Below are 23,086 nucleotides of genomic sequence, written 5' to 3' on the forward strand. Positions count from 1 at the left end.
CGGATGACGTCCGTGTGCTGTCCGTGATTTTTACGCACCCATTGACTTCAATGGCTGAGTGATGTGCAAAATACGCACAAGTATAGGACATGCAGTGAGTTTCATGCAGCGGACACACGCTGCGTGAAAAACACTGAATGTCTGAATGGCCCAATTGAATTGCATAGGTCCGTGTGACGTCCGTTGTTTTAATGCGTGTAACACGGACGTGAAATACACTCGTGTGAATTAGGCCTTACTGTGATAAACCTCTGCCACTTGACCTGACCTTTGGCTCTGCTTACCGTGAGTGTATGTTTACCTTGACCTATTGCTATACTGGACCTTGCATACTCGCTACTGTTATTTACACCTCGCCTGTCTACGTTGGCCGTTGCTTAAAGAGAACCTTTCCCCTGCCCATACATGTGCAGCATGTAATGGGCAGGGCTGCACAAACCCTGGGGCAATTTCAAATTTTTTGTACCCTCCTCCGTTATTTAGATATCGGTACCGTTATATTTGGCGCCTGATATTTAAATAACCCCCTAAACTGTCAATGGGACGTGTAATGGCAAGGGGGCGTGTAACATGGCTGTGACACTGTTCAATCAGCTACAGACAGTATCACAGCAAGAGCTGGAGAGAGTAGAGTGTGTGCGTGCGCATGCTCTCACTCTTCAGCTGTTGGCAGACAGGGATAATACTGATCTCTCGCGAGACATCACAAAGTTTTGTACTTGTCTGCCTAAATGGTAAGGGGGCGTGTCATGGCAAGGGGGCGTGTCACTGCTACAGACTGTGTAAGAGCTGGAGAGGGGAGAGCGCGCATGCGCGCGCATTCTCTCACTCTTCAGCTCTCGGCAGACAAGGACAAGACTGTGATTTCTTGAGAGATCAGTCTTGTCCTTGTCTGCCAAACCAGCAAGGGGATGTGTCACTGCTACGGACAGTGTAAGAGCTGGAGAGAGGAGAGCGCGCTCTCCTCTCTCCATCTCTTGCATGGTCCGCAGCAGTGACACACCCCCTTGCCATTACACACCCCCTTGCCAGTTCGGCAGACAAGTACAAGGCTGTGTGATCTCTCGCGAGAGATCACTCTTGTCCTTGTCTGCCGACAGCTGAAGAGTAAGAGCGTGCGCGCGCACATACTCTCCTCTCTCCAGCTCTTGCTGTGATACTTTCCGTAGCCGATTGGACAGTGTTACAGCCATAGTAACATGCCTCCTTGCCATTACACATCCCATTGACCATTGAGGGTGTTATATATATATATATATATATATATATATATATAGGGTGCCAAATATAACGGCACCGATATCTAAATAACGGAGGAGGGTAGAATTTTTTTTAAATTGCCCCAGGGTTTGTGCAGCCCTGCCCATTACATGCTGCACTCAGATGCACATGTATAGGCAGGTGAAAGGTTCTCTTTAATCCCATGAGGCACAGCCGGTTTTGGCCTTGTGGACACAGCCAATTTTTTTTCAAATCTGACATGTGTGACTTTGTGGTAGTAACTTTGGAATGCTTTTATTTTTCCAAGAGATTCTGAGTAGGTTTTCTCGTCACTCATTGTACTTTATGTTAATGGTAACATTTGGTCAATACATTCAGTGTTTAGTTGTGAAAAATACCAAAAATGTGCAAAAATGTGCATTTTTCTAAATCTGAATGTATCTGCTTGTAAGACAGATAATAATACTACACAAAATAGTTACTAGTTAACATTTCCCATGTGTCTACTTTATGTTTGCCACATTTTTTGAACGTCCTTTTATTTTTTTAGAACGTTACAAGGCTTCTAAGTTAAGAAGCAATTTCTATAATTTTTTTATGGACTAGTTCAATTCTGAAGTGGCTTTGAGGGCCCTATATATATAAGAAACTCCTCATAAATTACACCATTTTAAAAACTGCACCCCTCAAAGTATTCAAAACAGCATTTAAAAAGTTCCTTAACTATTTAGGAAGCCACAAGTTTATCTAGGGGAATAGTTAGTATTTTGACTCCACAGGTTTTTTTGTGAATTTATTGGAATTAGTCTGTGAAAATCTTGGAAAATTAGAAACGTTTAATTTTTACAAGAAATAAAGAAGAAAAAGCACCCCAACAATTCTCAGCAATTTCTCCCGATTCTGGCAATTCCGTGTTATTCCGGCATATGTGGTAATAAACGGATGTTTGGACTGGCGATAGGGCTCCAAAGGGAAGGAGCGCCATTTGGATTTTGTAGAACAGATTTTGCTGGAATGATTTTTGGGTGCTATGTCGCATTTGCAAAGCCCCTTAGGGACCAAAACAGTGGAAACCCCCCAAAAGTGACCCCATTTGGGAAACTACAGCCGTCAAGGAATTTATCGAGAGGTATAGGGAGCATTTTGATCCCACAGGTTTTTTGCTGAATTTAGTAGAATTGGGCTGTGAAAATGAAAATCAAAGTTTTTTTTTTTCTAAAACAATATATAGTTTTAGCTCAGATTTTTCAATTTTCACAATAGATAAAAGGAGAAAAAGCACCTCAACATTTATAAATAAAACACTTCTGAGCATGGCAATACCACATATGTGGTAATAAATGACTGTTTGGGAACACAGCAGGGCTTAGAATGGCTATTTTGGAGCTCAAAAGCCCCTGAGGCACCAAAACAGTGGAAATACCCCAAAGGTGACACCATTTGGAAAACTACACCCCTTAAGGAATCTATCTAGGGTTATAGTGAGCATTTATACCCCACAGGTCTTTTGCAGAATTCATTGAAATTAGGCTGTGAAAATGAATGTCAACATTTTTTCCAATAAAGTTTTTAATTTTCACAAGGGATAAAGGAGAAAAAGCTAATTTTACCTACGTCTATAGAATGCAGGTACAATTACATGTAAAATCGCTGAATGGCCGGGTACGTTCCGGGCCCGACCATTCAGCGCCTTACAATGACGCTGATTGGCAGGGCAGAATGAGTTGTCCCACCAATCAGTGCCTTTCAACTTGTCATTGTCATTCTGCCCTGCCAATCAACGATGGTAGCGGCGCGATGATATCATCGCACAGCTTCCATTGTTGAAGGGCGCTGATTGACGGGGCATGTCATTCTGCCCTGCCAGTCAGCGCCTTTCAATGGTGCAATTTCTTCGCTCAGCCCCAGCAGACCTGCTCAGAAGAGAGCAGGCCTGCATTGACACAGGGCAGCGCGGGAACGGGATCACGGTGAGTATATAAATATTATTGTTTTCAACTAAAAAGTGTGGGTGGCATTATGTACAGGAAGGGGGCTATATGTGGGACACAATCTACAGGGGGACTATATGTAGGGTGCTAAATGTAGAGCGCCATCTCCAGGGGTCTATATGTGGGGCACAATCTACAGGGGGACTATATATAGGGCACTATCTTGAGGGGGCTATATGTAGAGTGCTATCAACAGGGGGGCTATGTGGGGTATCTACAGGGGGCACTATGTGTATGTGTGGGTCACAGTGTATGGTGCTATTATAATCAGGGACACAGTGTATGGCATTATTATAATTAGAGGTGCAGTGTATGGTACTATTATATATAGGGACGTATTGTGGGGCACCATGTTAACTTTATCCTTGATTATAGATGCAGAAATGTTTGAAAAGTGAGAAGCCCAAGACATCTGAGCAGAAAACTGCAGAAATGGGTTGTGGTTGGGAGAAGTCATAGAGGTCTGGACAAGATGGAGAAGAAAAGTGAAAAAGAAGAACTAGAATCCGAGACGTCACCGGTGAGTCACTTACTGTAAATGTTTATTCTGCCTCTAATCAGTACTGTAGTCACTGTATGATCTGCAGCAAGATGATGGGTGGTACGATATTGTTTTTTTTGGAAACAGCAACTCCCAGCATATTCTTACCATTGTTCGGGCCATGCTGGGAGCTGTAGTTTTATCCATACAAACCTAAAGAGCAGGGGTTGCACTAAATTGAGCTGTATTTGTGCTGGTGCTGTATATATGTACTGAGCTTTGTTCTGGGGCTGTATTTATGTACTGAGCTTGGTTCTGGGGCTGTATATATGTAGTGAGCTTTGTTCTAGTGTTGTATTTATGTACTGAGGTTGGTTCTGGTGTTGTATTTATGTGCTGAGCTTGGTTCTGGTACACTGTTTCCATAAGTCCCATAGAACTGAATGGTTATTACGGAAACAGTGTAGCTCGCATGCTACGCTGCTTCCGTAACGGCCATTCACTACTATAAGTTACGGAAAGTCCATGGTCAGGAGGTGACCTGAGAAGCAGCGATAGCAGAAAGAGGTAGAACAGGGTTTAGGGGGGCCCGGTTTTAGAGATAGATGCGAGTTCCACCTCTGGGAACTGGACCTATCTGACAGGATATGTCATAAATTTCCCTCACGGGAAAACCCCTTTAAAGTGTAACTAAACTTCTAAAAAACTTCTGACATGTCATAGTGAAATGTCAGAAGTTTTGATCGGTGGGGGTCCGAGCACTGAGACCCCCATGGATTGCTAAAACAAAGTGGCAGAAGCTCTCAGGTGACCGCTGTGCCTCTGTTTCTGATCTGCTTTTCTCAGAAAGCCGAGCAAGCAGTGTACGGACGTACACCACTCCGAGGAATGCCGACCAGATGCGAAGCGGCTCAGCATTCAGTCGTGCCCTTCTGCCGTGTCACTTTAGCGATCGGTGGGGGTCTCAGTGCTCGAACCTCCCACCGATTAAAAGGTCTATCATATCACTATGACATATTTATAATTTATAATTTTTTTTTAATTATTATTATTATTTTTTTTTCTTTAACCCCTTAATGACCAGCCTATTTTGGACCTTAATGACCAGGCCATTTTTTAAGTTTTTCCATCATCGCATTCCAAGAGCTATAACGTTTTTATTTTTGCGTCTACATAGCTGTATAAGGTCTTGTTTTTTGCGGGACAAGTTGTACTTTTCAATAGCACCATTTTGGGGGACATATTATTTATTGATTAACTTTTATTAACTTTTATTTGGGGGGAAATAAAAAAAAACCTGAAATTTCGCCACTCTTTTTCGCGTCTTAAATCTACGCCGTTTACCGTGTGATATAAATAACACAATAACTTTATTCAGCGGGTTGTTACGATTGCAACGATACCAAATTTGTATAGTTTTTGTATGTTTTACTACTTTTACACAGTAAAAACACTTTTTTTTCAAAATTATTTGTTTTTGTGTCTCCATATTTGAAGAGCCGTAATGTTTTTATTTTTTCGCCGATGCGGTTGTATGTGGGCTTTTTTATTCCGGGAAGACTTGTAGTTTTTATTGGTACCATTTTGGAGAAGATGCGACTTTTTGATCACTTTTTATCACATTTTTTTAAAGTCAGTATTCACAGAAAACAGCAATTTTTCCATAGTTTTTTATTACATTTTTTACGGCGTTCACCGTGCGGGTTAAATAATGTAATAGATTTATAGTCGGGGTCGTTACGGACGCGGCGATACCAAATATGTGTAACTTTTTATCTTTATTTTGTTTTTTTAATAGTAAAGCATTTTGTGAGGGGAAAAGCTGGGTTTTTCATTTTTTTCCACATTTTTTTTAAAATTAACTTTAAACTTTTTTTTTACTAGTCCCATTAGGGGACTATAATATGCGATTCTGCGATCGCATTTATAATACACTGCAATACTTTTGTATTGCAGTGTATTACTGCCTGTCCGTTTAACTCGGACAGGCATCTGCTAGGTCATGCCTGCGGCATGATCTAGCAGGCATTCACTCCAGGCAGACCTGGGGGCCTTTATTAGACCCCCGGCTGCCATTGGAGACACAGACACTCGGCGATCGTATCGCCGGGTGTCGGTGGGGGAGAGAGGGAGCTCCCTCCCTCTCTCCAAAGCCAGTCAAATGCGGTGCTCGCTATTGCGCACCGCATCTGAGGGGTTAAACATGTGAGATCGATACTTATATCGATCTCACACGGCAGAGCAGGGACGCTCCCAGCCCTCAGCTGCCTCTGGCAGCTGAGAGCAGGGAGATTTGACAGCTCCCTGCTCTGTAAACTTATTCCGATGTAAAAAGTCTATGGCATCGGAATAAGGCCCGTTAGTGACCGACGTAGAAACACGATGAGCCGGTCACTAACGGGTTAATAAAACAATGTATCGGTGTGTTTGGTGCAACTTTCGAAATACTTTATTAAAAATGATTCTTACTTTTTTATATACAGCTGCTTTATATCCTGAATACAGAGCAGCTGTATCTAGTGCTAAAACCTGTATCCGTCAGGTCAGTGGCACTGACGGGTACAGTGTCAGCGGGTTGGGGGTGTTGAATTGCGTGTGAGGGGGAAGGAGGGGGTCCAAGTTGTCTCAACAGCCCAGGGCCCATGGCACACTTAATCTGCCACTGCTCCAGAGTACGGTAATACCCCACGAGTGGTCATAAACTATGTTTGGACACAGGGCAGGGCTCAGAAATGCAGGAGCACTATTTGGCATGCAGATATTGCTGGATTCGTTTTTGGACACCATGTTGATTTGCAAAACCCTAAAGATACCAGAGTACAGTGGAAGCCCCCAAGAAGTGACCCCATTTTGGAAACTACACCCCTCAAGGCATTTATCATTTGCCTGGGCATATGACAGTGCTCAGAAGTGAAGAGCAACATGTGCATTTTGGTGATTTTCAAGACATTGGCCCATAATTTCGGGGCTCTGAGGTCAAATAGTAAAACAAACCGCCAAGTATTTTGAAAACTACACCCCTTGAGGCATTTTAAGGGGTGTAGTGAGCATTTTGACCCCACATGTGTTTTTTTAATTATAAATTAATGCGCAGCGGAAGGTGCAAAGCGGAAATTGCAATTTTCTACTTATATGCCGTTTTAGTGCACAATATGTTGTGCCCAGTTTGTGCCACTGCAGAGAAATACCTCATAAACTGTTAAGCGGGTTCTCCTGTGTATAGGAATGCCATATATGTGGACGTAAACGGCTGTTTTTGCACACTGTACGGCTCATGAGGGAGGGAGCGCCATTTGGCTTTTGGAGTACAGATTTTGCTTGGTAGTAGTTTTGTTTGGGGTATTACTGGTATTTCAGTTTATAATGTGGGGACATAGGTAAGATGTGCGGCGTACATGACGGCATAATAAGAGGGTATAATAATGCAGTAAATAAATAAACCACAGATGTGTGGCCAGTGTCGCACTGATAAATTGTGCCCAATCTTAAGCGCTTTTGGAACACACACAGCACATTTTGCATCGCCATATTCTGAGAGCCAGAATTTATTTTTCTCTCCAACTGAGCTGTTTTAGGGCTTATTTGTTGCAAGACAATCTGTAGTTTTCATTGGTATCATTTTGGGGTACATTTTCATCACTTTTTAATCAATTTTTTGGCAAGCAAGGTTACCAAAAATAAGCATTTCTGACAATGTAAAAAAAAAAAAAAAAAAAGTTTTCATGGCAGGATATAAATGACATTTTTACATTCTGTGGGTCGAGACAATTACGACGATACCATATGTATATAGTTTTAAAAAAAAAAAAAACTGAAAAAAAGCAGTTTTATTTAAAAAAAACAACTTTTACAGCATTTTTATTAACTTTTTTTGTCGCACTAGGGGACTTGAAGGCCTGCAACACTGATCTCTATGCTAATACATTATACTACCTATCTAGTCTAATGTATTAGCGCTGTCAGTGAGACACTGACAGCAAGCCTATCAGGACCTTCTAGGGGCAGTCCCTCATAGGCTTCTGTACTTGGCAGACCCAGAGGCCATTGTCAGGCCTCCGGTTGCCATGCCAACCATCGGCACACCCGCGATTGTGTCGTGGGTGTGCCGATGTGCTACAAACATCTTAAATGAGGCCACATTTCAGGAGTTAATTGCAGAGATCGCTGGCACTGAACCTCTTCCCAGTGACAGGGGCGTGCCGCTGTCAGGGATAGCAGACCTCTGGATACTGTCCGTTAGGACAGTGAGCTCCGGTAACAGTTCAGTAACTGTACATCCTGGTGCACGAAGTAACCTTTCGCCTGGAAGTACAGCTACTAGCTGGTGCGGCTAGGGGTCAAGGGAAAAGACTCTGGGGGCAGTGACCTGGGGATACTAGCAGCCAAGTCCACATCTCCGTACCATGGTAAAGAATTAACAGCTAGCTATTCATTAGACTCCACTCCCGAGTTTAGCCCTACGCCAAATCATGTAAGGCACTACTTCTATGGGCCCCATGACAGGCACATCTCATTATCATCGCAGGCTGGATTACAAAGGATAGCACATAATAATTATATATATATATATATATATATATTTATATTAATTAATTATTCATTAATCCATCATCAATTAAGCAGGTAAAAGGTCTGAAGTTGATTCCAGGTTTGGCATTTGCATTTGAAAGCTGTTGCTGTGAACCCACAACATGAGGTCAAAGCCTGACGATGGTCTGTTTCCCTTGCATTAAGAAAAAAAAATGAAGAAATTCATCAGAGAGATAGCACAAATGTTAGGAGTGGCCAAATCAACAGTTTGGTACATTCTTGAAAAAAAAAAAAAAAAGAGCGCACTGGTGATCTTGTGAACTCCAAAAGGCCTGGATGTTCACGGAAGACAACAGTGGTGGATGATCGCAGAATCTTTTTCATGGTAAAGAAAAACCCCTTCACAACATCTACCCAAGTGAAGAACACACTCCTGGAAGTAGGTGTATCAGTGTCTAAGTCTACCATAAAGAGAAGACTTCATGAGCGCAAATACAGAGGGTTCACCACAAGGTGCAAACCATTTATCAGCCTCAAAACTAGAAAGGCCAGATTAGCCTTTGCCAAACAACATCTAAAGAAGCCAGCCCAGTTCTGGAACAGCATTCTATGGACAGATGAAACTAAGGCCAACCTGTGCCAGAATGATGGGAGGAAGAAAGTATGGAGAAGGCTTGGAACGGCTCATGATCCAAAGCACACCACATCCTCTGTAAAACATGGTGGAGGCAGTGTGATGGCATGGGCACGCATGGCTGCCAAAGGCACTGGGTCACTAGTGTTTATTGATGATGTGACTGAAGACAGAAGCAGCCAGATGAATTCTGAAGTGTTCAGGGATATTCTTTCTGCTCAGATTCAACCAAATGCAGCAAGGTTGATTGGACGTCGCTTCACAGTACAGATGGACAATGACCCTAAACATACTGCGAAAGCAACCCAGGAGTTTTTTAAAGCAAAGAAGTGGAATATTCTGCAATGGCCAAGTCAACCACCAGATCTCAACCCGATCGAGCTGCATTTCACTGGCTTAAGACAAACAAGCAACAACTGAAGAACGCTGCAGTAAAGGCCTGGCAAAGCATCACAAAGAAGGAAACCCAGCGTTTGGTGATGTCCATGGGTTCCAGACTTCAGGCAGTCATTGCCTGCAAAGGATTCTTTACAAAGTATTAAAAAAAACATTTTATTTATGATAATGTTAATTTGTCCAATTACTTTGAGCCCCTGAAATGAGGATGCTGTGTAGAAAAATGGTTGCAATTCCTAAACGTTTCACTGGATATTTTTGTTTAACCCCTTGAGTTAAACCTGAAAGTCTACGCTTCAATTGTTTCAGATATATATATATATATATATAAAATCAACAGAGCATCTCTAGAAAACGCTCCCATAGACATCATTGGGTCCCCTCCTATTCACCTGTTCCTATGGTCCATGTGGCTGCTGTATAAAGCATATCTCTAAATGCAGTTAAAAGCAGCTCAGGCAAGATGGCTGTCTCCATAATCATGTTCAGAAAATAAATTAAAAAACAGATTCGAAAAAAATACAAAGTTTCACTATCTGGTTTTAATTAGGAAAAAATATATAGATGATACATTTTTCTTAAGGCATATGTTTGTTAAATGTAATTTCACGCCAATTAATGTTAATGCATCTATATCACAATCAAAAGCACTAGCAAAATTACATCATAGATACCATATAAAGTCCGGTTATTTACTTAAATTATAGTCATTAATTTTGAGTCAGCCCTCTAGTTTTAGTTAAAATTCTTTATACTTCTTCACAATTCCTCCATAATTTCCAAAATTGCTGCATGCAGGTTTCGAAAGGTTGGTCTCTCATCAGCTTTCTGTGAAAATAATGTCAGAAACAAACTATTTGTATCCTTTTCCTTACATGTAAATCCACACAAGCATCCCCATTGAGTGGCAAAGACAGACATCGCTGTATACACCATCATTTCTCCCTCCTAAGCCAGGCAGAATTTTAACAGGTGGTACATCAGAAATGAAGAGTACTACAGATACTCACACTTGTGTAGAAGCCTTCTGTTTCTGTTGCATTTTTTTTCATAGGGTAAATTCACACGTAGCTAAAATACCGCAGATTTTCCACAATGGATTTTGATGCGGAAAATCTGCAGCATAATACAGTAGCAGAAGAGTGGATGAGATTGAAACAAATCTCATCCACACCCTGTGTAAATGATAAGCGGAAAAAACGCTCAGAAACCTGTGGCGCGTTTTCCTAATCCGCAGCATCTCAATTGTATTTACGTAAATACTGCTTTTTTGTTGCGGGTTTTCCCCATTGAATTCAATTGGGAGGTAAAACCAGCAACAAATAGCAGATGTTGTGATTTCGCCGGAAAAAATAAAAATCTTATACTTATCCACAATAAAACGTCATCCCAGGAGGCCGAGCTGAAAGAACGGCAGAGGGACGCGTCGGCATGGCTACGTAAGCATGTTTTTACGTGCAGTTTTCGACAGCGGACATTCTGGCCGAAAAACTGAATTCCCTGTGGTGCCCATGGCGGATACACTGTGTTTTTGCGCAGCGCATCTGCCCTATGTGAACATACCCACAAAAAGTCTGCCTAAAACAGCATTTTAGTTGCAAATTTGATTGTGCAATTTTTGCTGAAAATCACTGTATAGTTGCATAAATGTAGTCATACATGTCATCTACTGAATACATTTTTTTTAAGTAGCTTTAGAGGGTCTTTAGTTTATTTAGGTTCTAGAATTCATGCTTTTATCATGTAGGGAAAATAAAACATACCTGCCGTTTTGACAGATTTGTGGAGACATGCATGTGTAGACATAGACGTGTGATATTTAATGATTTGTAGACAGTTGTGTTGTATTTTAAAAGATGTATGCTTTCCGTGTGTTCATAGCTGTAAACACTTGGGTAAAACTATTGCAATTGTCTGTTAATTTTGGGGGATTATTTAATCCCTTTTATATTGGTGCAGTTACTTCTCCAAAAATGTTCTCCTAAAATCTAATTTTCCATTTCTGCAAATGTAGATGTGTAGGTGGAGATTATGTGCATATCTTTAGTAGTCGATCTTATGTACTGTACTATTGTCTTCAGCCGCACAGTAGCTGACAAGAGACATAAAAGAATAAAAGGTACAAAAAAACCTATGTAATGACCCCAAAATCACATCTAGAGAAGCAATTATGTGTTTATTCTAACACAAAGCGCAGGCAAGCGCTGCACACACTTGGGTAGGACAGAGAGGGAAGAGCAGCGGGTGCACGGGGGAAAGGGATGGAGCATTGTTGCGTCATTTGTGTGACACGAGACCCCGTGGCAGGAAAACTCTGTGGTCTCACCATAGTGGCACGCGCACCATGTTTTTGCCACCCTTGATCTAAATAGTAAAACATTGATTGACATAGTTTTTTAAGCATGGTTGAAATCACAAAGGGAATGTTCACACTGAGTTTTTTGTAGGAGGAAAATTCGTGTGAAAAACGTGTCAAAACACGCGTCGAGGCGTTTTTTTTTCCGTCTCCCACTGATTGAAATTGGGTTTTGGAGGCGGAAACCGCCTCAAGATAGGTGACGTTGCTTCTTTTTACCGCGAAGCGGTTTTTCCGCTCGCGGTAAAAAACCCGCTCCGCCTCCCATTGAAATCAATGGGAGGCATTTTAGGCCGAGTTTTGCAGAGCGGTTTCCGCGCCAAAAAACTTGTCAAAATACTCAGTGTGAACAGGGCCTTATATGTGTACTGTTTATATTACATGAAACATTACGTTTGAATGTAAATTCCTCTTACCTCTTCCCAGCAGCTAAGCATCGCACTGTACACTTTTTCTGTTGCAAGTTGAGGTCTGTACAAACGAACTCCTTTTATTATTTGATCTGCAATGTCACTGTTGCTGAATCTTTCATATGGCATCTTTCCATATGTGAAAACTTCCCACATCAGAACACCTAAAAAAGATTAAATTGTTTGAGGTTAGAGCCAAAAGGAATGTTCACACGGGGCTAAGAAAAAAAAATGACATGTAAATGTGTCAAAAATATGGCAACGTTTTTGTGAAGCACTTTTTAAAATACAAGCGTTTTGATGGGTTTTCGGCAAAAATTGTACTCGTTTTGTAGGCGCTTTTCAAGTAATTAGGATTTCCATTGACTGTGAGAATATTTGTCACATTTTCGGCGTGTTTTAGGTGTCAAGAATTGACACAACACTTTTTTTTTACGCAACGTGTAATCTAAATATGCCTGCGTAAAAAAACAGCATGCACGTAGAAAAGCCGCACTTTCCCATTGATGTAAAAAATAAGCTTAAACAATTTTTAACGTGTTTCGCCACGTAAAATGCAGCAAAATACGCTTCAAATACACGCTTTGTGAACAGGGCCTTAGGATTCCCATAGAGCGTGGGAATATTTGGTGTATTTTCAGCGCACTTTACATGCCAAGAATTGACATGATGCTTTTTTTTTTTTTAGACAACGCGTAATTTAAAAACGCTTGCATAAATAACATTTGTTGTACATATGTAGCCATCTTCAGCTTGACTCTGATAGCTTGCTGCAGCATGATATCACATGACAAAAGTCATTGAAAAGTCAAGATAAGGGATCTAGCCACTGTATTTAATGAGTTAAAAGTCAAGCTAAAGACGGCTACATCTGTTTTTACTAACGGCGCACTTTCCCATTGATGTGGATGGGAAGCTTGATTCAGCTTTTTAAAAGCGTATTTGGGCACGTAAAATACGGCAAAATACATATCAAATACAAGACGTGTAAACGGAGCCAATATGCAATCAATTATAAGTGGAACCTATGTACACAATATGACCAGAACTATGTGAACGCCTGACCATCACACCTATATGAGCATGATGAAAATCGAATTTCAAAACCAGGGGCGTTAATTTGGAGTTGGGCCCCTTTTGTGGCTATAACACATTGCACTGTTCTTGGCCGTTTAACTAGTTAAATGCCATGGTAATTTAAACCGTTCGAAGGAGCGACCACCCAACAGAACCAACGCAATCGAGGGGTGCCGATGGTTGTCCTGGCAGCCCGGGGGCCTAATAAAGGCCCCCAGGTCTGCCTTTTGTCTGACTCTGCTAAGCCGTGCACTTGGCAGGGCTTAGTAGACGCCCGTAAAAATGACAATATACTGCGATACAGTATAACGATTGCTGGTTCAAGTCCCCTAGGGGGACTAATAGAAAGTGTAAAAAAGAATGTAAATACACTTTTAAGGAGTATAAAAAAATATTAAAAGTTCCAAAAAAACAACCTTTTTTGCACAATGTAAAATATAAAAAAATATAAACAAAATTGGTATCGTCTAAACTATTAGGGTATGTTCACATGCTTAACAAAATACGACCGAAAATAGAGCTGTCTTGAAGCGAAAACAGCCCCTGATTTTCAGACGTTTAAGCGACTAGCGTTTTTTTGCGGCGTTTTTTACGGCCGTTTTTGGAGCTGTTTTTCTATTGAGCCAATGAAAAACGGCTCCAAGAACGGATCAAGAAGTGACATGCACTTCTTTTTACGGAGCGTCTTTTTACGCACCGTTATTTGAAAATGAGGCGTAAAATAACGCCCCGTCGGAACAGAACGCCGTATTTCCCATTCAAATCAATGGGCAGATGTTTGTAGGCGTTCTGCTCCCAATTTTTCATCTGTTTTTTGGGATGTTTACGGCCTGAAAAATGGCTAAAAATAGCCCTTGCGAACATACCCTTACAATATATCATTATTTAACTCTTATCGTGAACTGTGTAAAAAAAGTTATAATTTAAAACACCAGAATTGTTGTTTTTTGGTCACCTTAGCGCTAAAAAAAAAATGTAATAGAAAGTGATCAAAAAATTGTATGGACCAAAAAAATTAGACCAATAAAGACTACAGCTCGTCCCGCAAAACATAAGCTCTCACACAGCTCAATCATCGGAAAAAGAAAAAAAAGTTATGGCTCTCAGAATGTCGTAAAACAAAACAATTTTTTTTTATACAAATATTTTTTTCGCTGTAAAAGTAGTAAAATATAAAAATACCTATATAAATTTCATATCACCGTAATCATTTTGAGCCGCAGAATAAAGTTAAGTTGTCGTTTTTACAACACGGTGAAAGCCGTAAATACAAAAAGCCAAAAAACAATGAAGGAATTGAGCTTTTTTTCCAATTCCACCCCACAAATTTTTTTACTTTTCCCAGTACATTATATGGTACATTAGATGGTGCCAATAGAAACTACAACTCCCCGCCCCCCCCCCCCCCCCCCCCCCCCCCCGCAAAAGAATAAGACCTCACAACACTCTATTGACGAAGAAATAAAAAGTTATGGCTCTTGGAAGGCGGGAAGTGTAAAACGAAAACATAAAAACGAAAAAGGTCTGAATTCCTCCACACAAAACTCATCAAACCATGTCTTTATGGACATCGCTTTATGCACAGCAGCACAATCATGCTGGAACTATAAGGGTATGTGCACACGCTTACTAAAAAACGTAAGCTACCAATCAGCTACGGACAGTATCACAGCAAGAGCTGGAGAGAGGAGAGCATGTGCGTGCGCACGCTCTTACTTTTCAGCTGTCGGCAGTCAAGGACACGACTGATCTCTCGTGAGTATTCACACAGTCTTGTACTTGTCTGCCGAACTGGCAAGGGGGCGTGTAATGGCAAGGGGCTGTGTCACTGCTGCGGACAGTGCAAGAGCTGGAGAGTTTACATAGTTTAAATAGCCCTGCGTCGGTACGCTCAGCAGTGGATCCTGCCTCCCTCACCACTCCACCAACGAGAGCTGTGACCTGCCCTCACCACTCCACCAACGCCGGCTCAACTGTCCTGCCTTCTGTCTCCTGCCTTGCGGACCTCCGGCTCCTGTCTCCTGCTCCTGTTCCTCGCCGCTCCACCAATGCTAAGTATCATAGTGTAGCCACAGCTACACTTAATAACTCTCTCTTTCTCCCTGTCTTCTCTCTCTAACTAGCATAACCCTGGTTTAACCCTTACCTCTACCTAGACAACGAGCATACCCATTAACCCTTTATTTACCTGACCTACACATCCCCTGGTTAACCCTTTACCTACCTACATTTCCCTTGAGTAACCCTTTAAGTGAATATCCCCTGGTAACCCTTTATGCGCCACATCCCTTGTTAACCCTCAGTTTATAGGGACAGTTGTATTTAGGAGGGAGTGGGACAGAAATAGTGAGCGGGAATTTATTGCAACATATATATGCATGTCTAGGTAAGTGGGTGGTGGTATAGATTAGGATTGTGATACCTTGTTTATACTGTACCACTTGTAGTATTCGTGTATTCTATACATATTAAGTTATGCGTATTGGGATACACTGATACTATACTGTGATTATTTACTGTGTTTGGTGTATTTTATATCTAAGTGTGATTACAGTTTTGTATAGTAGAAATAAAAGGTAATATTTATTATTACAGTCGTATCCACTTACTTAGTAGCAAAGCAAGTAGACTAACGTTAATACAAGACAAAGGTAGGGGAAACTAGGCATAACCCTAGTGACCCTGATATAAAGGAGGTAGTAGTGGTCGGTGACATGAGTCAGTGATCCCCACTATTATGCCAACGCCCTTTTACACACACTTCCATTCAAAATAAGATGTCCAGCAGTGATAACAACTCAGAACTGGCAGAAACCAGTGGGACCCAGGTATACCTATCTACTATTCGAGGAAGTGTGGCCGGAAGTGTTCTTCATGAAAGAATTGCAGTAAAAAAAAAAAAACATACCTTTGACGTGGAAACAAGGCCAAGTGACTCAACTTTGCACAAAAACATAGGAACTGGGGTGCAGAAAAAGGGCAGTAGGTGCTCTGGACTGAGGAGCTAAAATTTTAAATATTTGGCTGTAACAGAAGGCAGTTTGTTCATCGAAGTGCTGGAGAGTGGAACAACAATAATGAGTGTCTGCAGGCAACAGTGAAGCATGGTGGAGGTTCCTTGCAAGTTTGGGACTGCATTTCAGCAAATGGAGTTGGGGATTTGGTCAGGATAAATGAAGTCTTCAATGCTGAGAAGTACAGCAGATACTTATCCATCATCCAATACTATCAGGGAGGCATATAATTGGTTCCAAATGTATTCTGCAGCATGACAACGACCACAAAACATACAGCCAATGTAATAAAGAACTATCTTCAGCGTAAAGAAGAACAAGGAGCCCTGGAAGTGATGATATGGCCCCCACAGAGCCCTGATCTCAACATCTTCAAGTCTGTCTGGGATAACATGAAGAGACAGCAGGATTTTAGGAAGCCTACATTCACAGAAGATCTGTGGTTAGTTTGTCAAGATGTTTGGAACAACCTTCCTGCCAAGTTCCTTCAAAAAAACTGTGTGCAAGTGTAGCTAGAATAATTCATGCTGTTTTGAAGGCAAAGGGTGATCACACCAAATATTTATTCGATTTACATTTCTCTTCTGTTCATTCACTTTGCATTTTGTAAATTGATTAAAAAAAACTATTACCACTTCTATTTTTTAAAGCATTCTTACTTTGCAGCATTTTTCCACAAATGTCTAAAACTTTTATAATGGTTATTTTCTCCTTGCTCAAATACTCACAATATATCTCTCAGACTGGAGCAGGTAAAACTAAATTGGGTATAATCCAACAAATACCCTAACCGACATATATAAAGTACAGTTAAGTTTACCGCTCAGACGGCACTGGTAACAGTCCAATATCATTCAGTATGGACACTCTCTCCCAGAAAAATGCAGTGGACAATCCGCAATCCAATGAGGGTGTGGATGGTAATTCTTATCCCTGTAGTCCCACAGAGCTCTGTATCATCTCTCGACGTTCAAAGAACTCCTGGTAGGAAAAGGATCTTATGTCTCCAATAGATGGAAAAAGGAAGACACAAGGTAAGTAAAAATCGTTAAAATTTGTAGACGGCACGGCAATCTCGCCCGACCCTGGGTTTTGCCATTCCGGAAGGGTGAAACCCAGGGTCGGACGAGAGTGTTTGGCGTGCCGCCGAGAAATTCTAAAGATTTTTACTTACCTTGATGCTTTTATTTCTTGTCACTTCTGTGAGTATGGATTAAACTTGGCATGGAGGGTGTTGCACTATGTGTCTTCCTTTTTCCATCTTTTAGAGACAACTCGCATTTTTCGCGGCATATTTTACGGACGTTATTGGAGCTGTTTTTCATTGGAGTCAATGAAAAACAGCTCCAAAAACGTCCCAAGAAGTGACATGCATTTCTTTTCGCGGGAGTCTTTTTACGCGCCATCTTTTGAGAGCGACGCGTAAAACAACACCTCATGGGAACAGAACATCGTAAAACCCATTGAGAGCAATGGGCAGATGTTTGTAGGCGTAAAGGAGCCGTTTTTTCAGGCGTAATTCGGGGCGCAAGCATACCCTTACCAGTGCCGTCTGAGCGGTAAACTTAACTGTACTTTCTAGATGTCTAAAACTTTTGCACAGTACCGTATATATACGAATATGGCCTGATTTATAGCTTGTTTGGGGTGCTGTGCTTTTTTTTATTTGCCTGCATATATATATATATATATATATATATATATATACACACACACTGTTGGACCGGCTGCTTCTCCCGAGAAGGTGTTAAAATGACAGAAGAGGGAACCCAATCTGGTCTTCCCTGCACTCAATTGTATCCTTAGGTTGCGGATACAATTGAACAACCCTGGCTGACACTCCAGCAGGTGCATGGATTCATAAGTTCCCTTCCCCGTTAATCAGAGCTTTGGACATGAGGCAGGTGGCGCGATGACATCATTTTGCCACCTCTCTCACTCCACCACAGCAGGGCTGGCCATAACAGAAAAGGAATGCATCGCTGGACAACAGCGTGGAAACGGGACAGGTGAGTATGTTAGGTTTAATTATTTTATGGACACTATATGGGGCACCCTTTTATATATATATATATATATATACACACACACACACACACACACACACACACACACACACACACACACACACACACACACACACACACATATTGTAAGACGGGACCTTCCAGTCAGACTTGTAGCCAATCAGGCAGAAACTGGCAGATTTACATGTACAGTTGTCCAGAGTTTATTGTGCACAGTCACAAACAGCAATGTAAACAGGTTTGCTCTAGCAGGAAATGTAGAAAATAAAAGGTCCTTAGTTTCAGGATAACATACAACTCAAGTTCAGTGCTTCTCACCAAGTTTTGTAGGTTCAGTCCAAATGTGCTTGCTCTTTGCACTCCCAGTCTGGTCGTTCTGCAACACCTCACACACCACCTCCACACTGCTTTATGGCAGTCTTCTTTATTAGTCTCTCTGGACACACCTGGACTCCAGGTTCAGGTAGACAACACCAGGCATGGAGTATGGGGCGACCTTCTTACATATTCCGTCGCCCATAAAACCAGGACCCAAACTCCAGTTACTTACATTACTGAGACAAGAAGACTCAATGACACATATCTGCCATTAACTACTTTATCATGATTGTTTATATATCCCCCCCTCTGTCGAAAGCCGAGGGGCTTGGCACCTGCTGCCACCAAACAATGGACAGTGCATCTGCATTTACATGTAATTTACGTGGTCTATGTTCCACCATGAAATCAAAGTCCTGTAATGCTAGGAACCAACGTGTCACCCTAATATTATTTCCGTTATTTTGACTCCTCCACTTCAATGGTGCATGGTCTGAGACAAGCCTGAACTTTCTGCCAAGCAAGTAATATCTTAAAGAGTCTTGTACCCACTTGATTGCCAGACATTCTCTTTCTACAAGAGTAATTTTTCTCACATGAGTTGAGTTTTCTGCTCATGTACACGACTGGATGCTCTTCTCCATTACTTTCCTGAGACATGACAGCCCCTAACCCAACCTCTGATGCTTTGGTTTGTATTATAAACTATTTTGAAAAATCTGGTGCTGTCAACACTGGCTGTCTACATAATGCCATTTTCAACTCTCTAAATGCTTTTTCTGCCTCAGTATCATTACCGACTTTTTACCTTTTGTAAGATCAGACAAAGGAGCTGCTTAACATCCCCATGTACACACATCACCGGCATGCTTTTTCCAGGCGTACACAACACATGGGAAGGATTATCCCAAAGAAGAGTTACCAAGCTTCCGGAGTCCGGGAGTGCAGTCACAACGTTGCCATTGACAGTCACCTGGCACATCTGGGGACCTCCTGTTCGGTATGGCACCACACTGTAGACAGAGTATGCAAACAATGAGCATCGTCGAGCCACATCACATTCCATGGGCTCGGACCCTAAAGGACAATATGCTACTATGTGCCCAGGGTTATGACACCTCCAACAGATTATTTGGCAGGGCTGAGCTTTTGAACGGTTTTCCAAATCCTTTTTCTTGTTCACTGCTATTTGTACCGACACCGGAAGAGCATGGATATGGCGTTCCATCAGAAGTCTTTCTACCATCTGCTCTGGAGTAAATGTCTCTGGTTGCAACCACTTCCTTACCAAGTTGAACAGATCCAACATTTGTGACCTTGGTGGTTTATCTTTGGAGAAAGTCCATTGTTGTACCCGCTGGGCCTGGACTGCTAGACTGACCCCCAAGCGAGCAAGTATTTCAGCCTTTAATATGCTGTAGTCCTTAGAATCCTGCAAGGTGAGGTCAAAATATGCCTTTTGTGGCTCACCAGTCAAATATGGAGACAGCACTTCAGCCCACTGGTCTAAAGGCAATTTTTCTCTGTCTCAAAGACAGTTAAATACGCTTCCAAATCATCCTCATTAGTCATTTTCTGTAATGCAGTTTGCACCTTTTTCCGCCCATCAACATTAGAGCTTTGACCAGGTATAGACCCAACTCGTTGTGCACTCACTACTTTTCGGAGTTCAGCCATTTGCTCCATTAGTAAGCGGTTAGTCTCCTGCTGTTGCATATTGGCGTGCACCATCTGTAGAACAAGATCCTCCATTACAACAGTGTCTTTTATTAGTCCTGCTGCTTCTTTCACCCAGGGCATTCACCACTTCGAAGGTTGGAAACTTCAAAACCAACAAATCTGTACACTGTTGCCCCTAGTAACGATCACCCGTATTCTCCACCATATGTTAAACGGGACCTTCCAGTCAGTCTTGTAGCTAAACAATCAGGCAAAAACTGGCAGATTTACATGTGCAGTTGTCCAGAGTTTATTGTGCACAGTCACAAACAGCAATTTACACAGGCTTGCTTTAGCAGGAAATCTAGAAAATAAAAGGTCCTTAGTTTCAGGATAACATACAACTCAAGTTCAGTGCTTCTCACCAAGCTTTGTAGGTTCAGTCCAAATGTGCTTTCTCTTTGCACCCTGGTAAATTCAGGCTTTGCACTCCCAGTCTGGTCTTTCTGCAACATAGTGATACAATAACACAAGTGATATATAAAGCATGTGTATCATTTACATAATGAGTAATCATTAAGAAAATGTGCATATACATATTGTAAAAGTTTACATTAGTTAAAAAGACGCACTTCTCCAGCTTGGCATAAAGACGATTCTCCCTTAATCGCAGTAGAACATGACGAACATGCCTCCGATGAGTCATCGGATCTGGAGAGAAAATCAGAATATCATCGAGATTGACCACAGCACAGACATAGAGAAGATCTCGGAAGATATCATTGACGATATCATTGACTCGGGAGCGTTACACAGACCGAAGGGCATCATCAGGTTTTTGTAGTGTCTGTCTCGAGTGTTAAATGCTGTCTTCCGCTCATCACCTTGGCAGATTCGGATCAAATTGTAAGCCGCACGCAAGTCTAGTTTAGAGAAGATCTTGGCTCCTCGTATGCGGTCAAATAGTTTGGAAATTATTGGCAACGTATATTTGTTCTTGACCGTGACTTGATTGAGACCACGGTAGTCAATGCAAGGCCAAAGAGAGCCGTCTTTTTTCTTGACAAAGGAGGAGGATTTTTGTATGAAGCCCCTCTACCAGATTCGCCTTGATATAGGTCAATATAGACTGAGTCTCTGGCAAGGAGAGAGGGTATACCCGACCACGGAGAGGGGACGCACTTGGAACCAGTTCAATGGGGCAGTCATAAGCCCAGTGTGGAGGAAGCATCTCAGCATCCTTCTTGCTGAAGACATCTGCAAACTGAGAGAAATGAGGGGGTAATCCTGCCAATGACTGAGGCAGAGGAGGCTGGACAGGATGGATCTGTAACAGACAGTGGCTGCAACATTTGGAGCCCCATTGGAGAACTTCTCCAGAATTCCAGTCCAGGACTGGGGCATTTAGTCGGAGCCAAGGCAGACCCAGTAGGACAGGATTGACGGCTTTAGGCAAAACAAGAAACAAAATTAGTTCCGAATGAAGGGCTCCAACTAGGAGCTTCAGCGGCTTGGTTTCAGATACGGCTTGGTCGGGCAGAGGCAGTCCATTCACCAACACAACAGCCAAAGACGTCTCCAGAGGGAGTCTGGGCAACTGGTGAAGATCCACTAAGTATTTTTGAATGAAGTTTGCTGTGTCTACATCTGCAGTGACCCAGTGCGTCTTTTCACCAGACACTATGGTCACGGGAATGGACAGTTTAGAGGAGAACTTTCTATCTAGTGCCATTCCACCTAGGGTTGTCTCTCCAACCAATCCTAGGCATTGGAGTTTTTTTTGCTTCTGAGGGCACAAACGCACAACATGGCCTCAGAGGCCGCATTACAAATTCCAATAGTGCGTCTGCAGTGTTTCTCCTGGGCAGACAGTTTGAGCCGGTCCACCTGCATAGGCTCTTCTGGTGGGACAACTGGTGAGGGCAACAGGGATTGCTGGAAGATAGGAGCCAGCATAGGGAATCTTCTCTCTCGACAAACCTCTTGGGATCGCTCTTGGATCCTCATGTCAATCCAGGTGGCTAGAAGTATGAGGTCATCCAGGGTATGTGGCAGATCACGAGCGGCAAGCTCGTCTTTAAGTTTAAAAGACCGCTCTGCCGCCAGGGTGCGAAACTGAATGGTGTACTTGCCGACAGAGGTGTCCCCCCCTGGCGAAGGGTCAGAAGAGATGCAGCTGCTTAGGAGACTCGCCCAGGTGCCTCAAATACCATGTGAAAAGTCTGTAGGAAACACTGCAAGTAACGGGTCTCTGGTCCCTGACATTCCCAGATAGGGTTTGCCCATGCTAGGGCCCTGCCAGTAAGGAGTGAGACTATAAATGCGATCCTTGCGCCATCAGTAGGAAATGCTCTGGCACGTAGACTGAAGTGGATCTGGCACTGGTTTGGAAATCCCCTGCAGGTCCTCACATCTCTATCTTAGCGAGGAGTTAGTGGCAGCGAGAATCGGGAGTCAGCATTGGTGCTGACAGGAGGTGTAGCAGGAGGAACAGCAATGGGAACGGATGCTGAGATGACTGCAGCTTGTGCATCCAGTCGATGTGTAATGGAGGGGTTGGTCCTGTCATAATTGGCAGACTAGAATATCCGCCTGCATGGATTGTGATGTCGTCAAGGTCTTGGGATGACCAGCGGGGTCCATGGCCTTAGCGTACTGTCACGATCTGTTGGAATATGTACTCACTGGGCCGTACCAGGATAGCAGCTGCCCAAACAGTGTACCAATTTAATGTCTATATAGTCGAAGCACAAGGCTACCTGTAGCAGTTCAGACAGTGGTAACGGCTAGGCTCAGATGGGACCTTGGCAGAGGACACCAGGCGTGGGGTAATACAACAGGCGTGACTGATGGCACAACACGACTCCTACTTTCTAAGGCACAGGAACAACGGTAGCACGGGATACAGGTAGCAGGTACGGGAACACTGGGAATAGGATACCACTAAGGGACCATTTGCAAAACTAACATGG

General features: G+C 42.5%; 1 protein-coding gene across 1 annotated transcript in view; it reads right to left on the reverse strand.

The window, feature by feature from the left end:
• Positions 1-9,867: 9,867 nt before the first annotated feature.
• BTK (Bruton tyrosine kinase) overlaps positions 9,868-23,086 on the reverse strand; it is a 477,293-nt gene continuing 464,074 nt past the window's right edge. The window contains exons 18-19 of the mRNA XM_075835606.1: positions 12,026-12,183; positions 9,868-10,081 (exon numbers count right to left, since the gene is read on the reverse strand). Coding sequence (XP_075691721.1) covers positions 10,013-10,081; positions 12,026-12,183 — 227 coding nt within the window. The 3' untranslated portion in view covers positions 9,868-10,012. The remainder of the gene's footprint in view (positions 10,082-12,025; positions 12,184-23,086) is intronic.

Source organism: Rhinoderma darwinii, chromosome 8 (assembly GCF_050947455.1).
Source record: "Rhinoderma darwinii isolate aRhiDar2 chromosome 8, aRhiDar2.hap1, whole genome shotgun sequence".
Lineage (NCBI taxonomy): Eukaryota > Metazoa > Chordata > Amphibia > Anura > Rhinodermatidae > Rhinoderma > Rhinoderma darwinii.